The sequence below is a fragment of the Ambystoma mexicanum genome, chromosome 4q, assembly GCF_040938575.1.
Source record: "Ambystoma mexicanum isolate Mex_15411 chromosome 4q, UKY_AmexF1_1, whole genome shotgun sequence".
NCBI classification, from domain to species: Eukaryota; Metazoa; Chordata; class Amphibia; order Caudata; family Ambystomatidae; genus Ambystoma; species Ambystoma mexicanum.
Genome location: NC_090928.1, coordinates 538,208,625 through 538,233,516, shown reverse-complemented (window position 1 = coordinate 538,233,516; position 24,892 = coordinate 538,208,625). Strand labels below are relative to the sequence as shown.

The following is a 24,892-nucleotide window of genomic DNA, read 5'->3' as shown; positions in this document are numbered from 1 at the left end:
CAGTAACGGCTGTCGCCAGAAGGGGCGCCAGGAAGTGATATGGATTGTGCCGGTCCGCACACCTGGCAATAAGGAGAGTTCTTCATAACAAATGTGCTATGACCAAGGGTGGACAAGTGTAAACAAGAACACACAGCTGGCGAACCAGGCATGAATCTCTGGGCATCCCCTTGGATGCACAGCAACCCGTGGACAATAACAAGCAGGGCAAGAGGATGTGTGTGAGTGTACACTGTGGAAGATTGTAGAGTGTCAGCTGAAAGGCTTGACTAGCGAGGCGTTTGGGGCCGCGCTCAACCAAACAGCAGAGGAAGCAAAGCGCACAACCCGTGTGAGAACAGGGAGCAATAAAGCCCTGGAGTGCTGAGCAGCATAAATCACATATAGATACAGCCAACGGGCCCGCTGCCCTGAGGCAGCTAGCAGAGTCGGAGAGAGGATCCACATGGTTATGTGGGAGGGCACAATCCATTCCTGCAGCTAAGAGGTAGTTTTGGGACGCTCCTAGGGCGCCCCCCAGGGCTCAGGCGATAACAGAAGTCTGCCCCCACTGGGGCTGAAAACCACAAGTGGTGGGGCTCGCCTACGAATTCTAGCCACAGGGCCATGTCCAACAAACCTCCAAGACTGAAGGGCAAGCAGCCTACGCTAGACGAATACGCCAGGACACCGCCCGGCCCGGAAGGAGCAAGGAGCAAAGACAAGGCCCCCGCTGGGAGCGCGGCTGCCATGGGCACAAACCAGGAGGTCCTTGCTGCGATCGTTGACCTGAAGGTGGCTTGGGAGACCAAGCTCGAACTGGCCGTGACCGAATTGAAAGCAGCGTTGGAGCTCAAAGTTGGGGCGGTGCAAGAGGAAGTGAATCTTCTCCGGAAAGATGTAAGGTCACTGGCGGAGCGCACTGAGAACCTTGAGAAAGAGGTGGGCCCGAACACAGCGGACTGTGCTTCATACAAATCGAACTTCATGCCCTAGTGCAGCGCATGGGCAACCTAGAAAGAAGGGCGGAGGAGGCGGAAGGACGTGGCCGGAGGAATAATATCCACATCATTGGTTTGCTGGAGGGAGCGGAGGTCCCAACGCCACAGAGTTTATTGAATCTATGCTGCCGCAGGAGATAACCGGAGGAGTCTTGTCCCAGGGGTTCGCGGTGGAAAGGGCGCATAGGACTCTAACGAGGAAGCCGCCGCCGGGCAACCCACCTAGGCCGGTGATCGCTAAGATCCTCAACTATCGGGATCGAGAAAGAATCCTTGAACACTTCCGTAAGGGAGGAAAACTACAAAGAGGGACAGCAAACATAACTGCCTACCCAGATTATACCCTGATGGTGCAACGGAGCCGTATGAACTTTGGGACTGTCAAGAGAAGACTGCGAGAAGCGGGCCACAAGTACATGTGGCTCTACCCGGCGAAGCTAAAAGTGTTCCATAAAAACAGAACCTTGTTTTTCGAAACTCCGGAAGTAGCTATGGGGTGGCTCGACATGCAAAGCTGCCCCCAGGAGTCGGGCATCCAGATGGGAGAAGGAGAAGAAGAAGGAAAAGATAAGTAATTTGCAGGGGGGCACCTGAAGGTGTCGCGGCTTAAGACTATGGGACATGATTATAGTAACTGATGCAGCTTATGGGCTGGTATGAACAGGTTGGAAAGGAACATGATCCGTGAGCACTGAGAGTATTGCCTAGTTAGGGAGCCTCGCAAAGCTAGTCCTTATACCCCCATCTAGAGTTTAGTTAGGTCACCGATAGTGCAGTGACACCCTGCTGGGGTCCTGGCCTGGGTGTTCCAAGGCAGGACCAAATGCGGGGGAGCCTGAGATCCAGGGATGGAGCTGGGCACCTGTTGGGGTTGGGGTGGGGAGGGAAGGGGTTGTGTGCAGTGGTTTGTTGTAGTTGGGGAGGGGGTACAGTTGGGGTGTGAGCCTACACCCCGGGAACAACGATATGAACCATGGGAGACCTTAAGATAGTTACTTGGAATGTCAGGGGGCTCAGCAGCTATTTGAAAAGAAACAAGGTTATGATGTACCTGCGCAGACAGAAAGTGGACATAGCCTTGTTGCAAGAAACTCATTTAACGCAGGAAAAATTGGAAGTGCTACAGAAGAAGTGGAAAGGGACGGTAGTAGGGGCAACATACTCAGCCTATGCAAGAGGGGTAATTACATGGGTGGCCCCACATGTCCCGTTCCAGCTGTTGCATTCTGCAGCAGAGTCAGACGGCAGGATGGTGGTTATGAAAGGGCTGGTGGAAAATATAGAGATATCTATTGTAAATACTTATGCCTCGAATCAGGACACGGCTGCGTACTTTAGAACCCTGTATGGTAAACTCAGTGGTAGTGTGGGGGGGCTGTGCTGTGGGGGGGGGGTGATTTTAATTGCGTGTTAAACCCAAACATAGATAGATCAGACACTAAGGTAGACAGACCCACTCCGGCTGTAAAGGCATTGCAGTCATTATTGGTAGATTTTTGGCTGGACGATGCATGGAGGTCACGCCATCCACAGGATAGACAATATTCACACTATGCGGCCCCTCAGGGCCTATATACTAGACTAGACTATGTGTTTGTCAGACATGAACTAATGAGTGAAATAACACGTGCAGAATACAAAGCAAGGGTCCTCTAAGACCACTTGCCACTGATGTTAGTGTGGTAATACCGACCCCCGAGGGGAAGGATACCCACATGGCACATGCGTGCAGAGGCGCTGAAAAACAACCTATTCAGGGAGGATATGCGAGAGGGAATAATAAGTTATTTTGAGATAAACACTGGCAGTGTTAAGACAGCGGGTATACTCTGGGAAGCCTTCAACATGGTGGTGAGGGGATTGCTATAGCCAAGTATAGGGGACTGCAAAATGGGATCCTGACCGAGTTGCAGGAAGCTGAAAAGGAGCTAGAAAGGGTGTCGGAAAGGGGTAGTAATTCTAAGGAAGACATGGAAATGGTACTCGGCCTGCAACAGAAATGTACAGTATACTGGGAAAGATTATGCAACCTCAATTATAAAAAGTACATAGAGAGACAACATGCAGAAGCTGACAAACCAGGGAGAGTCCTGGCATGGCTATATAAAAATGAGACTCCTAGGCCCCCCAATTAGAACGATAGTGAAAGAAGATTGGAGCATAGCAGACACACAAGAGGGGGTTAATCAGGAATTTGCAGAGTATTATAGACGCCTGTATGGGGATGAGACAGGAAGCAACAGTGAAGAGATAGGAGATACATTGGACGATATTAGACTACCCCAGATCAGTGCAGAGGAGAGGGAGGAGCTAGATGCTCCGATCACCCTAGAGGAACTAGAAGAGGTAGTGAGGCAGCTGCCCACGTACGAAACCCCGGAAACTGATGGGACTCCCAAGCGAATTCTATAAAGCATATAAAACAGAGGTACTCCCCCCGCTGCTGGAGATGCTTAACGAAGCATATGAAGCTGGGAAATTACCGGAATCCTTACGTGAAGCGGTCATTATACCACTTCCCAAACCCAATAAGCCTGGTAGTGACTGTGGCTCTTACAGGCCCTTGTCGAAGTTAAACCAAGACAGCAAGATTCTAACAGCGGTCTTGGCAAATAGACTGAAGGTCATTAATAAGTTAATACATCCCAATCAGACAGGATATGTCCCAAACAGGAACATCTCAAATAACATTAGGCGACTCCACTGAGTCACTGAACATGCTAATGGAGATGCAGGCGAGATGGCGATAGTATCATTAGATGCGATCAAGGCATTTGACTCGGTCAAATGGCCCTGGTTAACAGCGGCCCTAGCCAATTATGCCATGGGACCAGGATAGCTCAAATGGGTCAAACTGTTATACAGCGTGCCACTAGCTAGAGTGAAAACAGGAGATGTAGTTTCTGAAAGATGGCAACTCAGTAGAGGTACCAGACAGGGATGCCCATGGTCCCCCATGCTGTATATTTTAGCCTTAGAACCCCAGGCGATTTATTTAAGGCAGCAATATGATGCAATAGGTATTGTCGTCGGGGAGACACCACATCTAATTTCATTGTATGCATATGACATGTTACTGTATTTGAGCTACCCAGAAGAGAACCTCCAACATATATTTTAAACTGATGAAGAGGTTTGCAGAACTATAAGGTATACCTGTGAACCCCAGTAAGTCCTGTATGTTCCCGTTGGGTAGATATAGAGGGCTCCCGTTAGAGCATTTGCCGATCCTACAGATACCGTGGGAGGTTGCCACATTCAGATATCTTGGGGTAGACATATATCATACGGTAGAAGCTGAACATAGGCATAACACGGAGAGAACAGTTAAGAAACTGGAGAGTAGCATGAAGTTTTGGGTGAAGCTCCCCTTGGCAATGATGGGACGAGGGGCGATGCTCAAGATGGTGGCGCTGCCCAGATTGTTGGACTGCTTCGCGAACATCCCATACTCAATACCCAGGAAATTCTTTGCTAGGCTGGACGGCATATGCAGGGAATTCTTATGGCACGGGATGGGGAACAGGGTAGCCCTGTGGAAATTACAAAATCCATACTACAAAGGAGGCATTAAATTACCAAACTGGGAAGTCTATTATGTAGCGAGCCAATTACAATACGTAGCTAAATGGCTCTCTGATGAGCCTACCTTAGAGCACAGGCTGTTTCAGAGGGACTGTGCCCCATACTTTCTACAAGAGGTGATATGGTTGCCTAAATCGGAGTTGGAAGGCCGCCCAGGAATGATGGGCCTTGGGTGGGGGATGTGGCGAAGAGCGTGCCGGTTAATGGAAAAGCCATCCCCGTGCTCCCCACAGATCCCATTGGTCACAGTGGTGGGAAGAGAAAAGCAACTGAGGTTAATGATAAGAAAGCACTGGGAACCGGTGGGGATAGCAACGATGGGGGATGTGTGGCAGGAGGGGAAGCTACTGGAATTTGGGGAGATGGTGGAACTAATGGGGTTGAGTGTGGGGCACTATATTACGTATCATGGGGTGGTGCAAGGAATTAAAGATACCTGGTCTGAAGTGGCACTGGCAGAGGAACCGGACGCCACTATAGATACGATATATGACATGGCAGAAGGGGGACACGAAACATCTAGATTATATGAGATGATAATGTCCCAAGCGGGCAAGGAGGTGGTGCAACTTAGACTGGACTGGGAAGAAGTAGGGGCCCCGATGAGTGATGGGATGTGAGAGAGAGCACAAGGATATCATAAAAAAGTATCGAGAAATGCTAGGTTACAGGAGATACAATTGTATATAACTCACAGGGCATACCTGACGCCTCAAAAGATAGCTAAATTTAAAAACGCTGGACGTCAAGTGTGCCCTAAATGTAATGAAGAAAATGCGGGATTGGTGCATATGTTTTGGGTGTGCCCATTGATAGAGAGATATTGGGGCGAAATAGCACAGAAAATGGAATTCAAAGGGATCCACATGAAGGTGGATACTGCATGGGCTTGTTTGATAGGAGGGTTTCCCAGAACACGTAAGCTTAAACATGTAAGCAAACTGAAAGATCTAGCATATGTCCTAGCAAAGAGAAGGATTGCGATGGGTTGGAAGGCATGTCATAGACCCAAAATGGAAACGTGGTGGAAGGATCTGCAGAAGTGGGCGGAGGCGGAAACAGTGGTATGGCAGGAAGCGCGTAAAGGGGAGATAGAAGAAGATGCCCTATCAGGTTGGAGGCAACTAATTGCTGAAATATTTGGGCCTTTGCATGATGGACCAAATGATGGAGACCCAATGAGTTCTGTCGAAGAGGAATACCCACTGCTAGAGGTAGAGACTGGAAATGAGGGGGAGTAGGCTGGGGAGGGGGGAGGGAAGGGGAGATACAGTGGGCTGGAATACAGCAATTTATGTATATTTGTGATTGACATTATGCATCCACTGTAAGTTTGGTTTGAGTTGTTATTTTTTTAATAAAATCAATAAAATTGTTTTTAAAAAAATAATAATCCAGCAAATGTGCAGAGATAAAAAAAATCAATTATCGACTGGGAATATCCTCTATGCCATGTGTATCGTAAACTATTTGGAGTAAATTTAACCATAAACATATTCCAAAGGGCAAAGTATTCTTTCCATCAGTGACCCAACAAAATAGCTCGGCACTCAGCATTGGATGAAACATGAGACACCATTTCACTTAATTCAGACTTACAATTGGCATTGAAATCTCCTCCCACCCCAATTCTGCAACAGTCATTTTTCATTGCCACATTTTCCAGTATGGTATCTAAGGTGTCTAATAAGGAATCTATGGAATGTGAAAGAGGATTGTAGTACGAGCAAAAATGTTTCCATCTTGCCATCAAGGATTTCCATTTCAATTGCTAATATGGTTTCTGACGAGTGAATAAGGGCAGAGCGAACATTTAAGCTGTTATTCAGTAATATAGCCAACCCACTCTTTAGACGACCCATCCCGTTTTAGGGCGGGGCACAAAACGTTGTATAACCATTAACACTAAGCTGTTTAAGATACATTGTTTCCTGCAGAAAAATGATAGCAGGAATATCAAACAAAGAGTTAGAATTTAAGGCAGCCAAGAAATTGTGATACCCACATACATTCTATGAGTAAACCTTTAAATTCCCATAGCTACGGGTTGTTGTTGGAAGGTTCTGTAGCTGCCAAAGTTTTAACCAGATTACCAATCCACGGCCAATCTTTTATATTGGACGCAAAAGCTGCTAGTTGAGCAATAGGATCAGGTAGGGAAGCAGAAGGAAGTACAGTATCATCAGCCTTCACTGCTGTATTCAAGTCTGTGGGCAAGACATGATTCAAGAATGAGTAAGCCTGCTCCTCATCTAAAGAGAGGAACATACGAATCCCCAGCAATTCAACCTCTTGATGGTACTCCCATATTTGTTTTGGGATGATTGTGGAATTTAATTTGCAAATCATTCTAAAATTATTATCATTCGCCAGTTTAACCCATTCTACATCATTGGAGTGAAGAATTCTTAGCATGGGGATCTTGCCAAAAATTTTGAAAATATATGAACGATTCAGGCGAACTTTGCCATTCATAGCCAGATCACTAATCCAGCCCATCACGGTAGAAGCATTGTTTATCTGAACTAACGTATCCTGACCCTCTACTGGTCCTTCATTCCTTTTTTACATCGATTCAGCGCACATAACCATACCTGCTGGAAATGGACTTGTATCGCTAGCTTGTTCCTCTGGCGTGGGCACCAAGGAATCAACTGTCACTAGGCTGTGCTCTAGAGGCTGTATTAAGCTATTGTGTGACAGAGTATCTACTGTAACTTTTAACAAGGCATGATCCTGCATGGTACACCCTGGCTGTTGTCCAGTGTTGTGTTTAGGTGCCTTGCTAGAAACTACCGTCACCGGATAAAATGCAGAAAGTTGTGATTGTTTATTTTCTTTGGGAGTATCAGTATTCACCAGTTTCCCCTTGTGTACATCTTGATTGCCTACGATTGTCGTAGGGGCTGCCAGGGTAGGCATCCCTTCCGGCTTGTTTTTTTATGCTTGTTTATTTTTTTGTTTTTTATTACATGCACTTTTGATCTCATTTTTCTTGTGGCGCTTTTGTGTGAGAATCCTGAATTTGCAGAGCTTTCCTGCTTTCTTCATTCAATTGTTGTAGATCTAAATTACCCTCCTCAGAATTCTCTTGCGGGCACACACTAGGATTTAAAGTTTCAACTTCTAGGCCATTTGCATTAACTATCCCCAAAGCCAGTGGGTGAGCCTCTTTTTGTGAGGCTACTGTTTTTATATTTTTTCTTCTTTTAATTGCCTTTAAGTGAAGTCGTCTTTGCGCGACAGAAAACCTCCACCATACGAGCCACCCTCTTGTTTACCACATCAGTGCCACCCACGTCAGATGACTGACTTATCTCTGCCGTGTCACCTTTTTCCTGCAGTTCAATTAGGTGTACAAGAGCAGAGGGACTATCCGGCCTTGCAGGGGATGGAGGATTATTGGTGTACTCAAGCGGCAAACCCATATGGTTTGCTAAAAGTGCAAGATTGCTTGCGACTTGGGCAACCATAACCTCCAGTCTGCTGTTGTGGATAAAATTTGGGCATTGAACAGGCTCCAAGTTCGTATTATCTCCTACTCTGGGCTCCACACCACCAGAAGGAGGGTCGATTACTGCTTGCGCAAATGAACGCCTTAAAAATGACACTGAACACCCTGATACGTCAGTTTGAGATGCTTTTACCTTAGTCACCCAATCACCTGTTTGGGTACTCATTGAATGAGGTGATTTGGACTCAAAGCTCAATTCCGCATACCTGGTTGCTTCTGCGATGCCTGCCAAATTTCCACATAGCAAGCCTTCCATCTTGTTGATCTTAGCTATCAATTCTTATGAGGTTTGCTTAAGGGCCCTGATTCCCAGATGTGTCAATTCATGGCCTTTGTCTAGTAAATTCAGGATCCTGCTAATCACTGGAAACTGATGTTCCATATTTTCAAAATCACAAGCCACTGGTGAGGCTCCAGGAAAGGTGATATGAGCAGCTTCATAATTTGTTAGAGGCGAAGACTTGCTGTCTACAGGACTAGAGCAACTCTGTACCCCTTGCTCCGTTCTCATAGTCAGATTTGCATTGGGGCGAATCTCCAAAGGCATTGCTACTACACCTTTTGCAAACCCATCATCCTTGTAGTCGTGTTCTATATTTTGAATCACTCATAACACCGGAGGGTGATCTATGTTGTCTGACCCAACAATAACTATGTTTTCCGCCTTTCGCTCAGATACATGGTGTAGATGGACATTCTCAATGCCACCTGTGCACCCGGAGGCTGGAGTTGATGGTCTCAGTGATAGGCGTGTACGTATAGATAGCTCAGCCAACACTGTTGGCCCCATCATAGAGATATCTGAAATGTGAACACTAGAGGGTCAGGTTCCTGTCTTGGTAAAGGATGAGCCGAGGGTGGTTCCCTCATGCTAAGGAAACTAAGCTGTATAGAATTATCGCAGTCATACATTTCCCTTATGGGACAGGATTGTTTTACATTGAGCTCTCTACCATTAGGATGAATTGGCATATCTGTTTCAACTATAACAGTTTGCTGCTCAGCATTTTCAAGCTCATCTAACTCCAGCAGTGGCGCAGAGCCAGCTTGATTTTTTATCCCTTTTAGCATTTCCACATTATTACATACCACATCTTTGCTATTGCCATGTTTTGCTTTATAAGATGACAGTGGAGGCTGCAACACTGTTTTACATAATTTCCCTCTCCTTAAACTGCGCCATAATTGCTCTTTCGTGGCGTAGGAACCACTCCACTTACTTGCAGCTTGTTTGATGTAGCGAGCACACCCACCTTCTTGTAATTTGATGAGCGTCCCGACCTCCCACGGATAACAAAAGCATGTACTTTTGACTGACACTCAAAGGTGTTTCTGACGAAACTGTGTCCTAACTCTTAACTATTCTTTGCAGGGCGAGAGCACAGAATTGTCCAAATGTGTTAATACCACCTTACCCAAGTATTGGAAATATAACACCCACCCCCCAACCTAACAGCCCAACAGCCCAACAGCCCTACACCCCAACAGCCCAACAGCCCAACAGCCCAACAGCCACTTGCGTGGCACTTCCGGGTGTGCGCGCCTGACACAGAAGTAGAAGGAGGTAATGACGTAGTAAGGGGCGGGACTGTAAACAGGAGAGAGAAGCGAGTATTACACACAGCTTCACTAAAGCAGCAGATAGCCCAGCGAGAAGCTCAGCGAGGAAGTAAGCATAAAGTCTGCTATCGGCAAAAAATTACTTTGAGCACAGTCACACTTGCTTGTTGCAAGTTACGGTCCTGAGAGATCTTCCTCTCGCAGACGGGGAAGTGAACAGCAATTCTCATACGATCCACAGCGTCCAGCCCAAAAGCCACTTGCGGGGCACTTCCGGGTGCGCGCACCCGACACAGAAGTAGAGGGCGATGATGACGTGGGGTGAGTAAGGGGTGGGGATTTGAGCACAGTCACGCTTGCTTCTTGCAAGTTACGGTCCTGAGAGTTGTTCCTCTCGCCGACGGGGAAGTGAACAGCAATGCTCCTACGATCCACAGCGTCCAGCCCAACTGCCACTTGTGGGGCACCTCTGGGTGCCCCGCAAACAAGATTTGAGACCCTGCATCTGCAGCATGCTTCCTGCCCCACGTGTTCCTCCTTCCCTTTCCTGTAACCCATCCTTGATGACTTCTGATGCCCCCTGCGCAACCATACCGGAGAGAAGGTACGTTTAAAGGTGTTTGCATGCTAGTGTGCTGAGATTGTTATGTGTGTGCACTTGTGTATGTGACCGTGTGCAAGAGCCTAAATAAGTTTGTGTGTTACTGTGTGCTTGTATGTATATGTTGCTGTTCGGGGGTTTGTGTGTGTGAGAGAGACTGTGTACAAGCAGGAGTTTAAATTAGTGTGCATGCGTAAGTACGAATTCTCGTATCTATGAGTATGTGACTGCGACTGACCGTGTGTATGTGTGTGCATGTTTGCAAGTGTGATTGGGGAATGTTTGGTGGAGGAGAGGAGCCACACCAACATCATTTAAGGTGATATGCAGCAGTAATGCTGGAATATATTGTGGATCCAACATAACGAAAGTTTTACAGTGGCAATGGCAATGCTTGTATATATTGAGGTAAAAATTATGTCCAAGGTGGTGTTCCACCTTGCAATATGCTGGTATTTTACGGCTGATGGTATTCCCTTAGAATACCACTGGTAGTAATTACTAACAAACATTGTAATGTGATGGATACTAAAACAGGAAGTATTCAACAAATACTGATGCTTTTAGCATTATCACCACACCTGTACTAAAGCCCTAATTGTCCATTCCACGCCTGATGCTTGGACATCGATCCCTGGTATTCTTTTTTTTACACATTGTGACAATTCACTAGGTGTCGTCACTTCTCCCCAGGGAGGATCCCCTTCTAATGAGGCCATGGAGGTGAGGCAGCTACCCAATATTCCCCTTAGGGCGGTTTAATGCGGCAGGACCTCATGAGAAAGGACTACCCTCCTGGGGATAAGGACTCCCACCTGGGTAAAAGTCAGCACAACACCCCAAGCCTAGCCGTCTCAGGCCGGGTTACCATCTTTCCACCAACCTCCCCTTGATAGCACTTCTATGCGTTATTGTAACATTATACCAGTTAGCTCTACTGAGACGTAGATGATTGCTAACCATACAGATAGTATGTCTAACTCAAGTACTGTCATAAAAGAGATCACCCAAAGCATGAAGATTACCAGCAAGGCCAGTACTGAGACAAGGTGGTCACCAGGAGACATGAAGAATGGAACAGATAAGATACAGGCATGGTATAGACTTGTGTGGGGGAGCTGTCAGGAGAAACAGATAAAAACTGACAAAGGACTTTGAGAAAGAGAGCTGTAGTCCAGCACGAATGACAGTATAGCCTGGGAAATTCAAAGGAGATGCCGAGGACACAGAGGGAAAGCAAACAGCAGTCCACTCCCAAAGGCAAGAGGCCAACGAGGGGAGCGAAAGCAGCAGAAGCCAGAGACGCCTGTGCAGCCCAGCGACAAGACAAGCACCCAGGAGGAACCGGCTTAGAGTCACGGAGTCAACAAAGGTAACAGGCACGTGATGGGGTCTGGGAGGGGCTTTGAAGTGCGGAAAAGAGAAACTGCACAGGGATAACGATAAGAAGCATCTTCCTCGTGGCAGTACTTGGGAAGACAGTCAAACAAGTGGGCCTAGTGAAGAGTGAAAAGGGAAGAGAACAAAGCGTCTAAGACCCGAACCAAGGTGAAATGTAGAATGATAAGAAGCATCTTCTTCTTGGCAGTAATTGGGTGGAGAACCAACTAAGTGGGCCAAGTGAGAAGGGAATAGAACCAAGGGTCTGGAACCCGAACCGAGGTAAACACTTTATTGATACAAGTCATCTTCCTCGTGGCAGTACTTGGCAGGGGAGTGAACCAAATGGGCCTAAGAAAAGAAGAGTAGAAACCTGGGCCTGGGACCCAAACCAAATGAACCAATATCAGCATACAAGCAATCCTGCTTGTGGCAGTTCTTGGCAGGAGAAAGAACCAAGTGGGCCTGACAAGAAAGGGGGAGCAAATAAGGTCTAGGACCCAAATAAGTACAAGGTGAATGTCAGAGGGAGGAACCCTCCAAATAGTGGTAAAGAAAAGACCACTGACGGGCAAAGAAGAGCCTGGAACTGTTGTTAAAGTTACCTAAGAAGACAGGGGAAGGGAGCCATTCCCCCTGGGCACAATTGGAACTTTGTAGCTACTACCATCCAGAGGAAGAGCGTAATTTCCCCTGGACACAGTTGGAACTTTAGTGAAACCATTATCCACGGGAAGGAGTCATTCCCTCTGGCACTAGCTTGAACATTACTAGCCTCCTGGCTATATCTGGTGGAAACCAAGACCAGGGGAAGGGAGTCAGTTGCCTTCTTCTGCACCCTTACAACATGTAGGAATGTAATGCGAAACAGCTTAACGAAACACCCAAATACAAAAGTCTCCCCATAGCTTGATAAAAAAGTCCTTCTGACTGCTAAGCAGCCTGCCCACATCCAGAACACATACATGCATGGGAAATTAGTATAAAGCAGACGACCTACTAGCGTACATTATTAATTTACAGTATCTCATAGCTAGCATTATAAATCAGCTGGCTTGCACTACATCTTCATTAGACACAGGATTTCTCAGGAATTAAGTTTAATGTGATCGGGCATGCATACTTGAAGTGAGCAAAGAAGGAACCTATTGATGCACCTCGTAAGCATGTAACATTTAACTTTATAGGCTATAAAATACAATCATGTACTTACTATGCTGGTAGGATCCCGTTGCTATGCCAGTGGGAGTGCTGAAAAGAACGCCAGTCAGCTGAGAAATTTTCGAAATCATTTCCATTCCTTCTTCTACAAAGAAAGACAGAGGCACTTTAGAACTGAATACTTACCACATGGAGGTCAATATTGACCTATTCTCTGCCAAACAGAATGCTCCGAACGCCATCAGTAACTCTTGGTATTGACCACATTCTGACCATTCTGTCTTCAAAGCAGGCAATTAAACAACAGAAAATATTTCCCATGATACATGCCCATTTTAGAAATTGATCCAGTTCAACCAAGTTTTGATTTAAAACCATATTTTTTAAACACAGCAGTGTTATTTAAATACTACAAAATAAAACATTTAGTTCATCAACAATGTTTGTCTATTTACCTAACTCACTAGTAAAGTGTTTACGTGAGCGCCACAACTCAGATATGGCTAACTTGGGATAGGTCACTAACCATTGATAACGATCCATCCCTCAGTCTATAAGATTATATTAATTTCACCACAAAGATAATTATGTTTTCCAACTTTATTTTTAAAAAAATCAATATAAGGTAGTAAGATATATGCATAATAATGAAAACCATTAAAACATACTCAGGTAATTAAATGTCTAAGTGGCCACTGCTGAGACCCTCTTTACATTGTAATTATCGCCCCCTGAGATCTGAGGAGGAGTTAGGGGGGAGGAGCAACAACAGTTGAGGAACAATTTCTGAAATAAAATAAGCTGATTATTCAACATTCAGGCCTTTAGGTCTATGACTCAAACATTCCATTCTGGGAACACGTTTTTATTAACTTGTGCCGCCATCCTTTGTGAAAAGTACCACAACTTGGACAACCCACAGCTCTCACTGATCCTGGTTTGCAGAATCTCTCCCAGTCAAAGTGCACACCACGTTCACTAGCCTAAAGGGGACCCTCTTCTTTGCCCAACCCTTGCTTCCATTGTACAACCACCATAAATTATAGTTGTGATTATTTGGTAATAACAAGGACATTTTGACAATTTCAACCAGAAATGCAATACATAGCACACAGTAAGGATAGCAGAGCCAATCCTCAATCATGGTATGTTTACAAGTTAAGGTGACTGAATGACTGACTGCAAGCCAGCTAGTAAGCGGGTAATGCATAGCAACATAGACAGGCAATATGGATTAGGAAAGAAGAACAAGTTACTTGCCAAACTGGTAATGTTCTTTCGATGGGATGTTCCTCCGACGTATTCCACACCTATGACAGTTGTGTCCTGTTAGGGAGAATTCTCATTGATGGCTAATTTCCCTGACCTAGGGAGTCCCCCAGCAGCTTTGCTGGACTTCTGGAGTTTATTTATTTTCACATGGTAAGAGTGTGAGCTTTTCCCCCACTCTTACCTGTGTTTTGCCAGGTATATTTCTCTGTTTTTGTGATTGTGAACTCTGAAGTACACCACTTCAGTAGCTCCCTTCTTTTGTGTGTCACACAGCACCTTCAGTGCCGTGGCACAGGGTTGTCTTTGAGACACGCCCCCGACTCCATTTCTGAGGCTGACTACAATCCCCCAGAAAAAAGTAAAGTTAACATTAACTTTAACCAGTCAATCTACCACAGATCCAGTACACCCCCATCTTCCATGGAGTACTGGAAAGGGTTAATTCGTATCCCTTTTGATCTGTACCTCTTAGAGCATTGTTTTGCTCTTTTAACATTTAGACATGGCTGGTGGCAGTGATCTACGCTAACTTATCTACCGCTATTATATTAGATAAACGTGGTATTGTTTTTGGCTATTATATTAGCCTCGAACATAAACCCGCTTGACCAAATTGTCTTTCTTTCGGCTCCGGTTGGGTTTATTGGCCATCTCTTTTTGTTAAAGTCCTTCTTGTGTTTTACTTTGCGTGGCAAACTAGGTTCGCCTTTATTGTTCACCGTCTTTTGGCGGGCTTCTGCCCAGAAGCCCTCCACCAGACGCCTGGGTGTCTAGGTGGGCTGAATGTGAGGGAGGGGTGTAGTCACCCCCTGCACAGGGTATCCTAGGAAACCCAAGTCACACTTTGCCATGATTGGCTGAGGTGGTTGTCCAGGCTGGACAACCCCCTGCTGGGTGATTGACAGCCAGGCTGTGTGAATGGGGGTTTTGCGCATAAAAGGCAGGTCTCTTGGGCTAGAAGGCAGAGAGTCGCCACCGGAACTACAAGAAGCAGAGAGAACGACGACTGCTGCAACTACCCCGTCCCGGTGAAGCCCTGCTGCAGTCCTGAGCTATTTACCCTTCAACGACTAAGAGAAGATCCAGTCCGGAGTCGTCTTCCCTTGAGCCTGGTAGGGATAACCAGCTCATCTTCTTCAGTCAGAGGTCACCTTTGTGGTCGAAATCGCTGCACACTGCTGTAGTGGTCCGTATAGCCACCTGAAGAGCCTATCCTGTTTTTAAGGAGCGCACCTTTTATTCATTGTCGCTGCTGCCGGCTGCATCCCTGTGTGGTGCAGACCCCCTTCAGATGTCCTCCTTCACAACAAAGCTCCAGGAACCGTGGGTCTGCAGGAAACCAACAGGAACAACTGCCAGGGCACTAGCTGCACCATTGGAATAAGGTGCTGTGTTCTGCTCGAGGAAACTGGGTGAACCCCTTTTCTTCATCTTCAAGGCTTGCCCTTGTCTTCCCTCCTCCTTATAACTTTTGCTTCCAAACATTGACAATATCGAAGTACTCTTGGCTACGTTGAATCGTGAACTGTCTGACTGTGTGATCTTCGGCAACAGGTTTCTGGTGTCACTTAACCCTGGCTCCGGCCCTTTGACTCTTGAACCCCGTCTCTGACTGTTTCTCGATTCTGTCTTTCTAACCCAAATATTTCCTATGATTTTTGCCTCCAACTCCCTCTGGGTATCTCAAGTGCTAAGTGTGTTTTTGCCCCGGTAGCATTTCATGTCACGGATACGCGTTTAGTTATTAGACCGAACTGTCAAAAAGTGATCGCAATCGTATTCACGGTAACATTTTTTGTTCGTAACACCGGTCCATTCAAACACAGGGTACTTACCTTGAGACTTACTGTACAAAGTGAATTGGTTAGTTGTAGTATATTTTTCGTGTGTTTTTAAATCTAATAGAAGTGTTGTGTTTACAACAAATGGTTTAAAAATAAATGTAGGAGACCGCCAGGGGGCGCAGAACATGACGGACCTGTGAGCTTGCGCTCCGTCAGCACCGCGGGGCCTAATGTGCTTCGAGGATCCCCGGCTGGGATTTTAAAGCAGCCCCAGAGGAGACCACTGTCCTCGAATTAAGTGGGAAGCCCCACTCGCCCAGCAGCCCGAGACGCCAGCCTCCCTAGGCGCAACCACAGAGAGAGTCGCTGGGAGCGGGAAAGACACAGCCTTCGCCGAGCAGGCCCCTCGGAGGCACACGGGAACCGCCAGCGGGGCGGGAATTACCCCCCCTACAATCACCACAATACCAGGGAAGCCAGGGCGCTGGGGGAGGCACCCCCACGTCCACAGCCCCGAGCGAGACACCAGGGGCCAGCGACCAGAACGCAGGGGGGAGAAGACAAGGCCGCCCCGGACCCGTCCCTGGCCAGAGAGGACGGGACTGCCCTGCGCCGATCCAGGCGCTCCTCGGCCGCGCCCCGCGTGAAAGCCTGGGTGCCTGGACCACAGAGGACCCAGAGAAAGTCGAGCCCGGAGGGCCGCGCACGTGAGGGACCTCGCTCCCGCGGCTCTCGGGCCCCACGGAGGGGCGCAGCCCGAAATCAGCCACCGACATAAGGTGAGGAGCCGAAGGGGGGGAAAGCAGGTTGGCGTGGGCGTTGTGGCCGGAGCTCCCCCCCCGACCTTATCAGAGCTAGACGGTGCACGGACGGTGAGCCGAGGCGGCGGGGGAGAGGTGGAATACAGCAAACCCGGGCCTTGGCACTGTGCAAGGGACCCAGCTGGATAAGAAAGCACCTGTCCTGGCCATAGATTTCCCTTGCCACCCTGGACTTAATCCCACATAGAGCAGAGAAAAATGCAGCACCCTACAACAAGAAGGGGCCGTGACCCCCGACCTGAGCTTCTAGAACTTTCCAGGGGGACCCTGCACAGCGGCGCCACCTCCCAGGTGCCCGCCCTACCCCCGATCCTGGAGCAGACCCCACTCTCCGGCGCTATCAGTTCTCTCCAGCGGTTTCGCCGCCAGTCCCCAACCCAGCCCGAGGGCCCCGGAGTCATCATGCCGGCTGTGGGGGACCCACCCCCGACAGTACTGACCAGGGATGACCTCAAGGATATCCTCCAGGAGATCAGGGCGCTCCGCACAGATATACAAGCCTCCATTGTAGACCTTAAGGGGAGAGTGGACACCCTGGAAGACAAAATGTAGGGGATGGAGAACAACCATCTACAGGCGGACCTCCTCGACATGAAATATGAGGCCAGGTTAACAGACTTGGAAATGAGAGAAGAGGACATGATCCTTAAGATGGACGATTTAGAGAACAGGGAACGTCGAAACAACCTGCGCATTATGGGGGTGACTCAGGAGAGAGGGGAGACGCCCGCGGATGTGGGGAGAAAAGTCCAGGGCCTAAGTGTGAGTCGCCAGCCGCGAACCTCAGGTACTTCCTGTGCTTGGGATGAATCGGCACATGAAAGTAAGCATCCTTGAGGTCCAGAGACACCAACCGATCCTGAAGTTGAAGGGCCTGGAGGACTTGAGAAAGAATGACCATCTTGAACTTGTCCTTCCTGAGAAGCTTGTTCAACCAACGCACGTCAATGATGGGTCTCAATCCCCAGTCTTACTTTGGGATCAAAAAATAAGGGGAATACCATCCCTTGTTCCTCTCTGCTACAGGCACCAGTTCTATGGTGCCTTTCTCCAGCAGGGATAGGATTTCCTGCGCAAGGAGCGAATCCGGACTCTTCAAAGAGAGCTTCCCCGGTGGATTGACGTGAGGCCGCTGAAGGAAGGGAAGGCAGTTGCCGTGGGCTATGATATCCAGAATCCACACATCCGAAGTAATGGCACGCCATTCTCCAAGATGCTGAGCAAGTCTGCCCCCAACCGGCAAACCATGGGACATGGCCTCATGACTGAGCTGACGCGGCTGTCACAGTGCCTGATGGCAAAGAGGCAACTGCCGAGTGGCTTTGGCATCCAGAGTACTCTGTTTTCCACCACGTGTACTCTTGTGGTGGCCCCTTTGACTGGCAGCTCCCCTCGATCTACCAAAGGAGGAGTAGAAACAAAAGGAACCATCCCTCCATTGCTGTCCCCTAGGATGAAAAGGCAGAGGTTGACGTACTGCAGTGCTCAAAGACTTCGCTGCAGCTTTGGAGGTCTGCATCCTCTCAAGGCTCTCGTCAGCCTTGCTGTCAAATAAATGAACGCCATCAAAGGGCATGTTCAGAAGACGGGATTGCACATCAGATGAAAACCCTAACTTCCGCAACCACGCAGACCTGCGTAGTACAGTGCTCGCAGCCATGGACCGGCTGACACAGTCTGCCGTGTCCAACCCCGACTGAAGAGATTCACACATCGCATGCTTGCCATCACGCACAATGTCTAGGAAGCCATCCCTTTCCTCCCCCTCGGGAATATGCTCAGCCGCGTAGGAAACAGGTCCACAGAGTGTGTGTAAATCTTGCCAGGGCAAATGTGGAGTTGACAGCTTTCAGTGCCATGCTCCCTGATGAAGACCTTCCGAGCCCATCCGTCGAAGCCCTTGTCGTCCCTATCCGGAAGGATGGTAGGGTACGCCTGCTGCCTCGAGGTGGCCGTAGCCGCCTGAACCACCAAACTCTCAATAGTGGGGTGAGTAGACAAACAGCTGGGGTCACTAACAGATGGTCGGTACTTTTTCGCCAATTCTTATTGACCGCCGGAAGCGATTCCGGGGCCTGCCAAGCCGATGGCACCCTTTTTTGCAACGTAAAATGGAAAGGCAATACCGGGTCAGAGGGGGGACCTTGGCCCAAGATGTCAGTAAGGTTACCGTGAACAAAATCCTCAGGAGGACTGGACCACCCCAGGTATTCGTAAACCCTAGACATGAGCTGTCCATAGGAAGAGTCTGCATGAGCCCCTGGCCCAGGCCTTCAAAACTCAACTTCCGGAGAAGTATCCAGGCCACTGGCGTCATGTAGGAACTGCCGCAACTCCTCCAATGGACTGTCACCCAACAATCCCGGAGCCTCCTCCTGAGCAACAGGATCTTCAATGTCTGATCTTTCCTTCTATTCAGAAATGTCAGACAAAGCCTCAGAATACCGGCCTCCCAGACATAGAGGAAGCCCCAGGAAACTCCCCAGACACAGTACGCCTAAAAAAAGCCAAAGGCACAGAGGGCGCCAAGAGCCTCGATGCCGAGGGCATCGGGAACATCGACTTGAGACCGCCGAAGGTTTCGATGCCAGAATCCGCCCCAATGGAATCGAGGCTGAGACCTTCGGCATCGACGCCGCTACAGGCGTGGGCTGATAGGACGGAACAGCATCGTCCGAGTCCGACTGGACCAGCACCGAATGAGTCGACGCCGGCTCAGTACCTACACAGGCTGCATCGGTCTCGCTGGGGACGAGGACCGAGACCTGGACGCACGGCTCTTGCGACTGCTCTTGTCCACACAGGACCTCGAAGGCTCCCGGTGCGAGTCGCGACACGAGCCCGAAGGCGTGCGAGCCGCGGATCGAGAGCGTTCTCTGCCGGCTTCGTGAGAAGGCGTGACAGGAACCGTTCTTGTGACTGAAAAATCGCCATCATTTGTTCTTTAAACGCCGCCCACTCCTCCGGTGTCTAGGACTTTTTGGGACAGACGACCGTACACACGGCACCATCCTCTGAAGAGGACGGGGAAGGCGACCGATGGCAGCGCTTCCGAGAGTGCCGCGAAGACGAGGAATAGCAGGAACCACTCTGGGACCAAGAACCTCGAGCTTCCTCCCGACGCGGAGAGTCGCCGGTGGAAACCCTAGACTTCGATCTGGTCTTCTGGGACTTTTCGATGGCTTACCTGCACGGAGCTTCCCCTTCCTTTCAAGCTAGGTCTTGGCTCTAAGAGACTGTCAATTGGAGCAGTCGTTGGTGTCTTGCGACTCACCCAGGCACCATACGCAAATACGGTGCGGGTCGGTCAACATCTTGGACTTGTAGTCCCGGCAAGTCTTAAACCCGGACCTTGGAGTCGGAGGGGTCGAAGAAATAGACATCATAAGGGATTCGAAGAATCCACGAGGCGTACCGAGTTTCACGAAGCTAACACGTTCGCTGTCAGAAAAAATGGAGCTGAGGCAACGGGCGACGTGCGTCCTATATATAACATCCGGTGACGTCAACCCTCGACGGAGGCCCTCGAGGGACATGGGATTGACGCCATCGACGCAGGACACCCTCTACTGAAAGGTTTCTGAAGTGCACAGCTGTGAGACACAACTGTCATAGATGTGCACTACATCGGAGGCCACAATCCCTTTGAAATATATATCGGAAAATGAGGCCTTCGACCCACATTTACAGAGGTGCAATCTGCATAAAATATATACATATGTGCAATTCCATGAAGGGGGGGAATCAGTGGCGGTAGAGTAGGCACATTTAACAAGTGGTGACCAACAGCCTAGTCTTGAAAAGTTCCACCAAATGTATTGCTTTAATGGCAGGGGTTAGACTGAGCATTCCAGTGTAGAGAACCTATTAGTATGAAAGGATAGGAGGCGGCATGGGTGGGGGCAGAAGACAAATCATGGCGGGCTGAGCATCAACAACTTTAAGCGTGAGCGTGGAAATGGGTGCAGTCAGCAAAGTTGTGGAGGACAAGGCCAAGTATGACACTGACTGGATAGAGTTTGTTAAACTTTTATTGAAAAAGTTGGGGTCAGAGAATCTCCTAATTTGCCCTATAACTACGATGGGAGTAGTCTCGACCATCAAACGATAAACAAATCAGTCCTAGTGGCGTCAGTCAAATCAAAATGGCCCATGCTTGTAAAGCCAAATGCCTGCCCTATTTCTTATACAAAAAGTGTGAAAAGGAGAAATGTATCCAAAAGGAAAAAAATCAGTGTTCAAAAGAATAAAGGTAGTTGAACCAGCTCTCCTCCTCAAGTTACACCTCACGGAGTAAGACTGTCCCTGTAGGCAGGATGACACAATGTGGATCGGGTTCTAACACTCTAAGCAGTTCCAAACCGTGGATTGAGGCCAGCCTGACCTTCCACGTTAAAGTCTTTGGGCCTCATTACACGGAATGCGGTAAGGGTTTACCGTTACCGGTAATGGTACCGGTAAACCCTTACGGCCTTACTACGAGGTCCCTTTGCGGGACCCGACCTCAACGGCTGGTTTTACCAGCCGTTAAGGAACGGGGCCGCAAAGGGACCTTGGAGGCAATTACGGTACCGCAATTTGCGGTACCGTAATTGCCGGCTTCCCCTTTCCCATTGAGCCCTATGGGGGCTCAAACGGGAATGGGGAAGTGCCATGGTGAATGGGGAATTACCGCCCCCACACACCATGGAATGTGGCGGTAATTCCGCCATTCACCATGGCGGACTCGGTACGGTACCGGTGGCAACCATGGCGCTAATAGCGCCATGGTTACCGCCTACCGTGTAATGAGGCCCTTTGTCTTTACTTTCATAAATTGCATTTCCAACATCAAGTTAACAAAGGTCCCCCTCTGCCGGGCTCAGACCTTAAAGCAAACAGTTGACAAAAGGTCCCCCTCTGCCAGGCTCAGACCTTACAGCATACAGTTCACGAAGGTCCCCCACTGCCAGGCTGTTAAGACGGATTTCTGAACTCTGTCCTGGTGGCGCAGAAGTTCAGAAGGCCAACCTAATTACTTGGAACAGGGTAACCTCTGGACAAGCCAGACCAATCAAGGTAGCGATCGCGGCGGTCAAGACTAGGTCTCAAGAGGGGTGAGGGTGACTGAAAGCCCGCAATGAGCACACAAAGCAAGGACACTTACAAACTCCTCCAAACAGGTGTTATATTAAAAATATATACACATTTATTCCAAGGCCTTTAAAACAATGACCGTAGCGAGAAATCACAATACAACTCTAGTAAACCAACACATACCATACCAATACAATATATATACAAATACAACAAGTCTCAAGCGTTAGATGCACGAAATGTGTAGTCCACCTAAAAGGGAGGGAAAACAGGCAGTGCGAAATAATGCTTAGACCCAGTCCGCCTTCAGAGGCACCTAACTAAAAGGTCCGAGCCCTACGAAGAGTGGAGCCTTGTGCTCAAAAGTACCTGCACACGCTGGTGCCAACGGGCAAAAGGGGAGTCTCTTCGAGGGAAATCAGGCAGTTCAGTTTAGTGCACAAATGAAGAAGAACAGTGTTCCGCAACTCAAGCGCAGCCTCCACTGTGGGCAGAAGCAGAGCGCGAGTACGGAAAGGCGTGCTGTTTAGACACAGCGGGGAAAAGCTATGGGCTCCTGCAGGAGGGCGACCAGTTCCTAGCTATGCTACTCACCGGTCTCAGATGCAAGCAGACCCAGGCTTCTCCGCGTCAGTTTCAGTCGCTGGCAGGTTCAGAAGAGCAGGGGACGTCTTGTCGTCGTGTTGAGTCTGCAGCAGCAGAGTTGAGTAAAAAGACATCCCAAACGAAGGAACCCGCACAGTTTGTTACCACAGCAGGGCAACGGAGCGGCCGTGTGTATCCGAGCCAAATGTACACTACTCACTTCAGACCTGGGAACGCCAAGTGTACGAAGCGTGTGAGAGTGACAAGGACTCGAAATACTACACAACCTGGCGGCGGTTACAGAGCAAGACTCCTGTGTAGGCTGGTCAGTCTGCTGGGTGGCCCAGAGACGCTTACTAGCAGGAGATAGTGAAGATGCCGAGAATAGCTGTTCCCGCTATTCCAAGGGTCGAAGTACCAGTACAGGCCTTCTGGTTCGATCAAAGGTGAAAAGGGTTTCACAAGGCGACAGCAGTGCAGAGGAGCAGTCCTTCAGCGGGTCACCAGCGATTCCTCGGTTCAGCCTCTTGGTTGCAGGATACTTGGCTCCTGTATTCCTTCGTTTGTGAGAACTCAGGAGATCGACATGGTAGTGGTGTTTCCAGCCCCCTCTTATCCACGGTTCCCTTCGCGCCAAAACGGAGAGGACCCAATGGGAGATCCGCTCATCAACACTCACACCATTCGTGGACCAATCACGGACCACGGTGGTCCCAGGCATTCACACCACCCTAGACTCTCTGGCACCCAGGATGTGTATTGGGACCAGACATCCCAGCCCACATCCTGGAGGCACACACAAGACATGTAGAAGCCCGCGAAAGCATCTGTGTTTCGCGGGAAAGTACATGCCCAAATAAGGAAGGCCCCGGGTCGGCTCGACCTGGGGAAGGTGAAGGGAGCAAGACGGTCAGCGGACAGGACAAAGGAGCCTCGTGGTCTGGCCATTTTGGGAGCCAGGCCACCATTTTGGGTTAAGCACGAGAAACGCGCTTAAACGCCAAAAGGAGCTCAAAACACAAGAAACGATCGCTGCCACCATTCCCGTCCATGAATCACTTGCACCGATCAGTTACAATCCTAAAACAGTATCTAGGGCCTGTAGAAGGCTAGAGACCCAAGAGAGCAGTAACTTAGCTTACAGCGCCCTCTTGTGTCATGTTGCACGAAAGCCGCAACATGATAAAAGAAACTACGGAAAACAGCGTTTCCCGGTACTGACTGTTTTAAGGGCATGTCAGTTTCCCCGTAAGAATGGAGCGAAAGCCCAGAGGAGTACAGCAGAAGGCTGCACTTCTCTGGCAAAGTCGAGAACATGGTGAAAAACAACAGCAAAAAGTTTAGGGGTTGCCACATGGAAGGAAAATTACCTACAATTACGAAATCTTTCCTAACACAGGCTCAGACTTCTTATGTCACAGTTCAACACAATCTTGCAAGGGGACTCCCTTCCCCAACTTTATTGTTCATTCAGGGCTCCCTCAATCGGGCTCTGACCCCTTTCGAAGACTTTCAAATGTGAGTGGCGCTTTTACCAGACAACCACAGGACCACTTTGACTCAAAATTCACAATTACTTTTTGCTTTAACTGTCTGTTTGCTTTGAAACTTCAAACAATGTACCTTTCACAGAGACTTTTTGCAATGGACCTGCTTACTTTTGCTGGACCACTCTGTTACTTAGTATCGCTTATCTCCCAGCTGCTTTTTACTTCAAAGTTCATTAACAGGTTTGCCTTTCTTTGCGTCTCATCCACACGTGTGCATCCTTCAGTTGTGATGACATGCATTACTGACCATAAAAGCATTTCTGATGATTGTATCTGCTTAGATTCACATGCTGTGCATATGGTCCGACATCCAGTGGTAACCGCAGAGTATTGCATCTTGTCTTTCGGGGACCGAAAGGGGACATCGGCATAGGTGTGTCTGAAACACTATCCCTATCGTGACGTGTGTAGTACCCAAAATCCCTCACGCGCCGAGGTCCCTCCGATTGTATTTTTTCTGCCATGAGGGAGCCCAAGGCTATAGTGAGTGAGTACATGAAGAGAGAAACTAGTAAGAAGTCTATGTTCCATCCACCCCGAGCGGGGAGGCAGGGAGGGCGCATGTAAATCTAAGCAGATACAATCATCAGAAATGCTTTTACGGTAAGTAATGCATGTCTTCTGATGCTTGTTAATCTGCTTAGAATCACATGCTGTGCATAGACTAGCGAGCAGTACCCGGAGTTGGAGGTGGGTTGTGAGAAGGAACAGTAGAAAAAAGATGTCTTAGTACGGCTTGTCCCACCTGAGAATCAGACCTAGAATGAGTGTCTAGGCAATAGTGTTTTGTAAAGGTGTGTACAGAACTCTGGTTTGCTGCTTTGCAAATGGACTCTAGGGGAACATTTGCAATGAATGCTAATGATGCCCCAGTGCCTCGAGTAGAATGTGCTCTAGGCTTGACGGGCAGTTCTCGCTTTGCTAGAGTGTAACAGTGTGATGCATTTGACAATCCACCTTGATATTGCTGATTTAGAGACAGGGTCCCCTTCTCTATCAGCTGCCACTGAAACAAAGAATTGT

At 48.6% G+C, this 24,892-nt stretch overlaps 1 protein-coding gene across 1 annotated transcript in view; it reads right to left on the bottom strand.

Moving 5' to 3' along the window:
• ECT2L (epithelial cell transforming 2 like) overlaps positions 1–24,892 on the bottom strand; it is a 2,055,529-nt gene that overhangs the window by 1,259,719 nt on the left and 770,918 nt on the right. Inside the window, exon 11 of the mRNA XM_069608104.1 lies at positions 12,834–12,926. Within this exon, the coding sequence (XP_069464205.1) occupies positions 12,834–12,926 (93 nt within the window). The remainder of the gene's footprint in view (positions 1–12,833; positions 12,927–24,892) is intronic.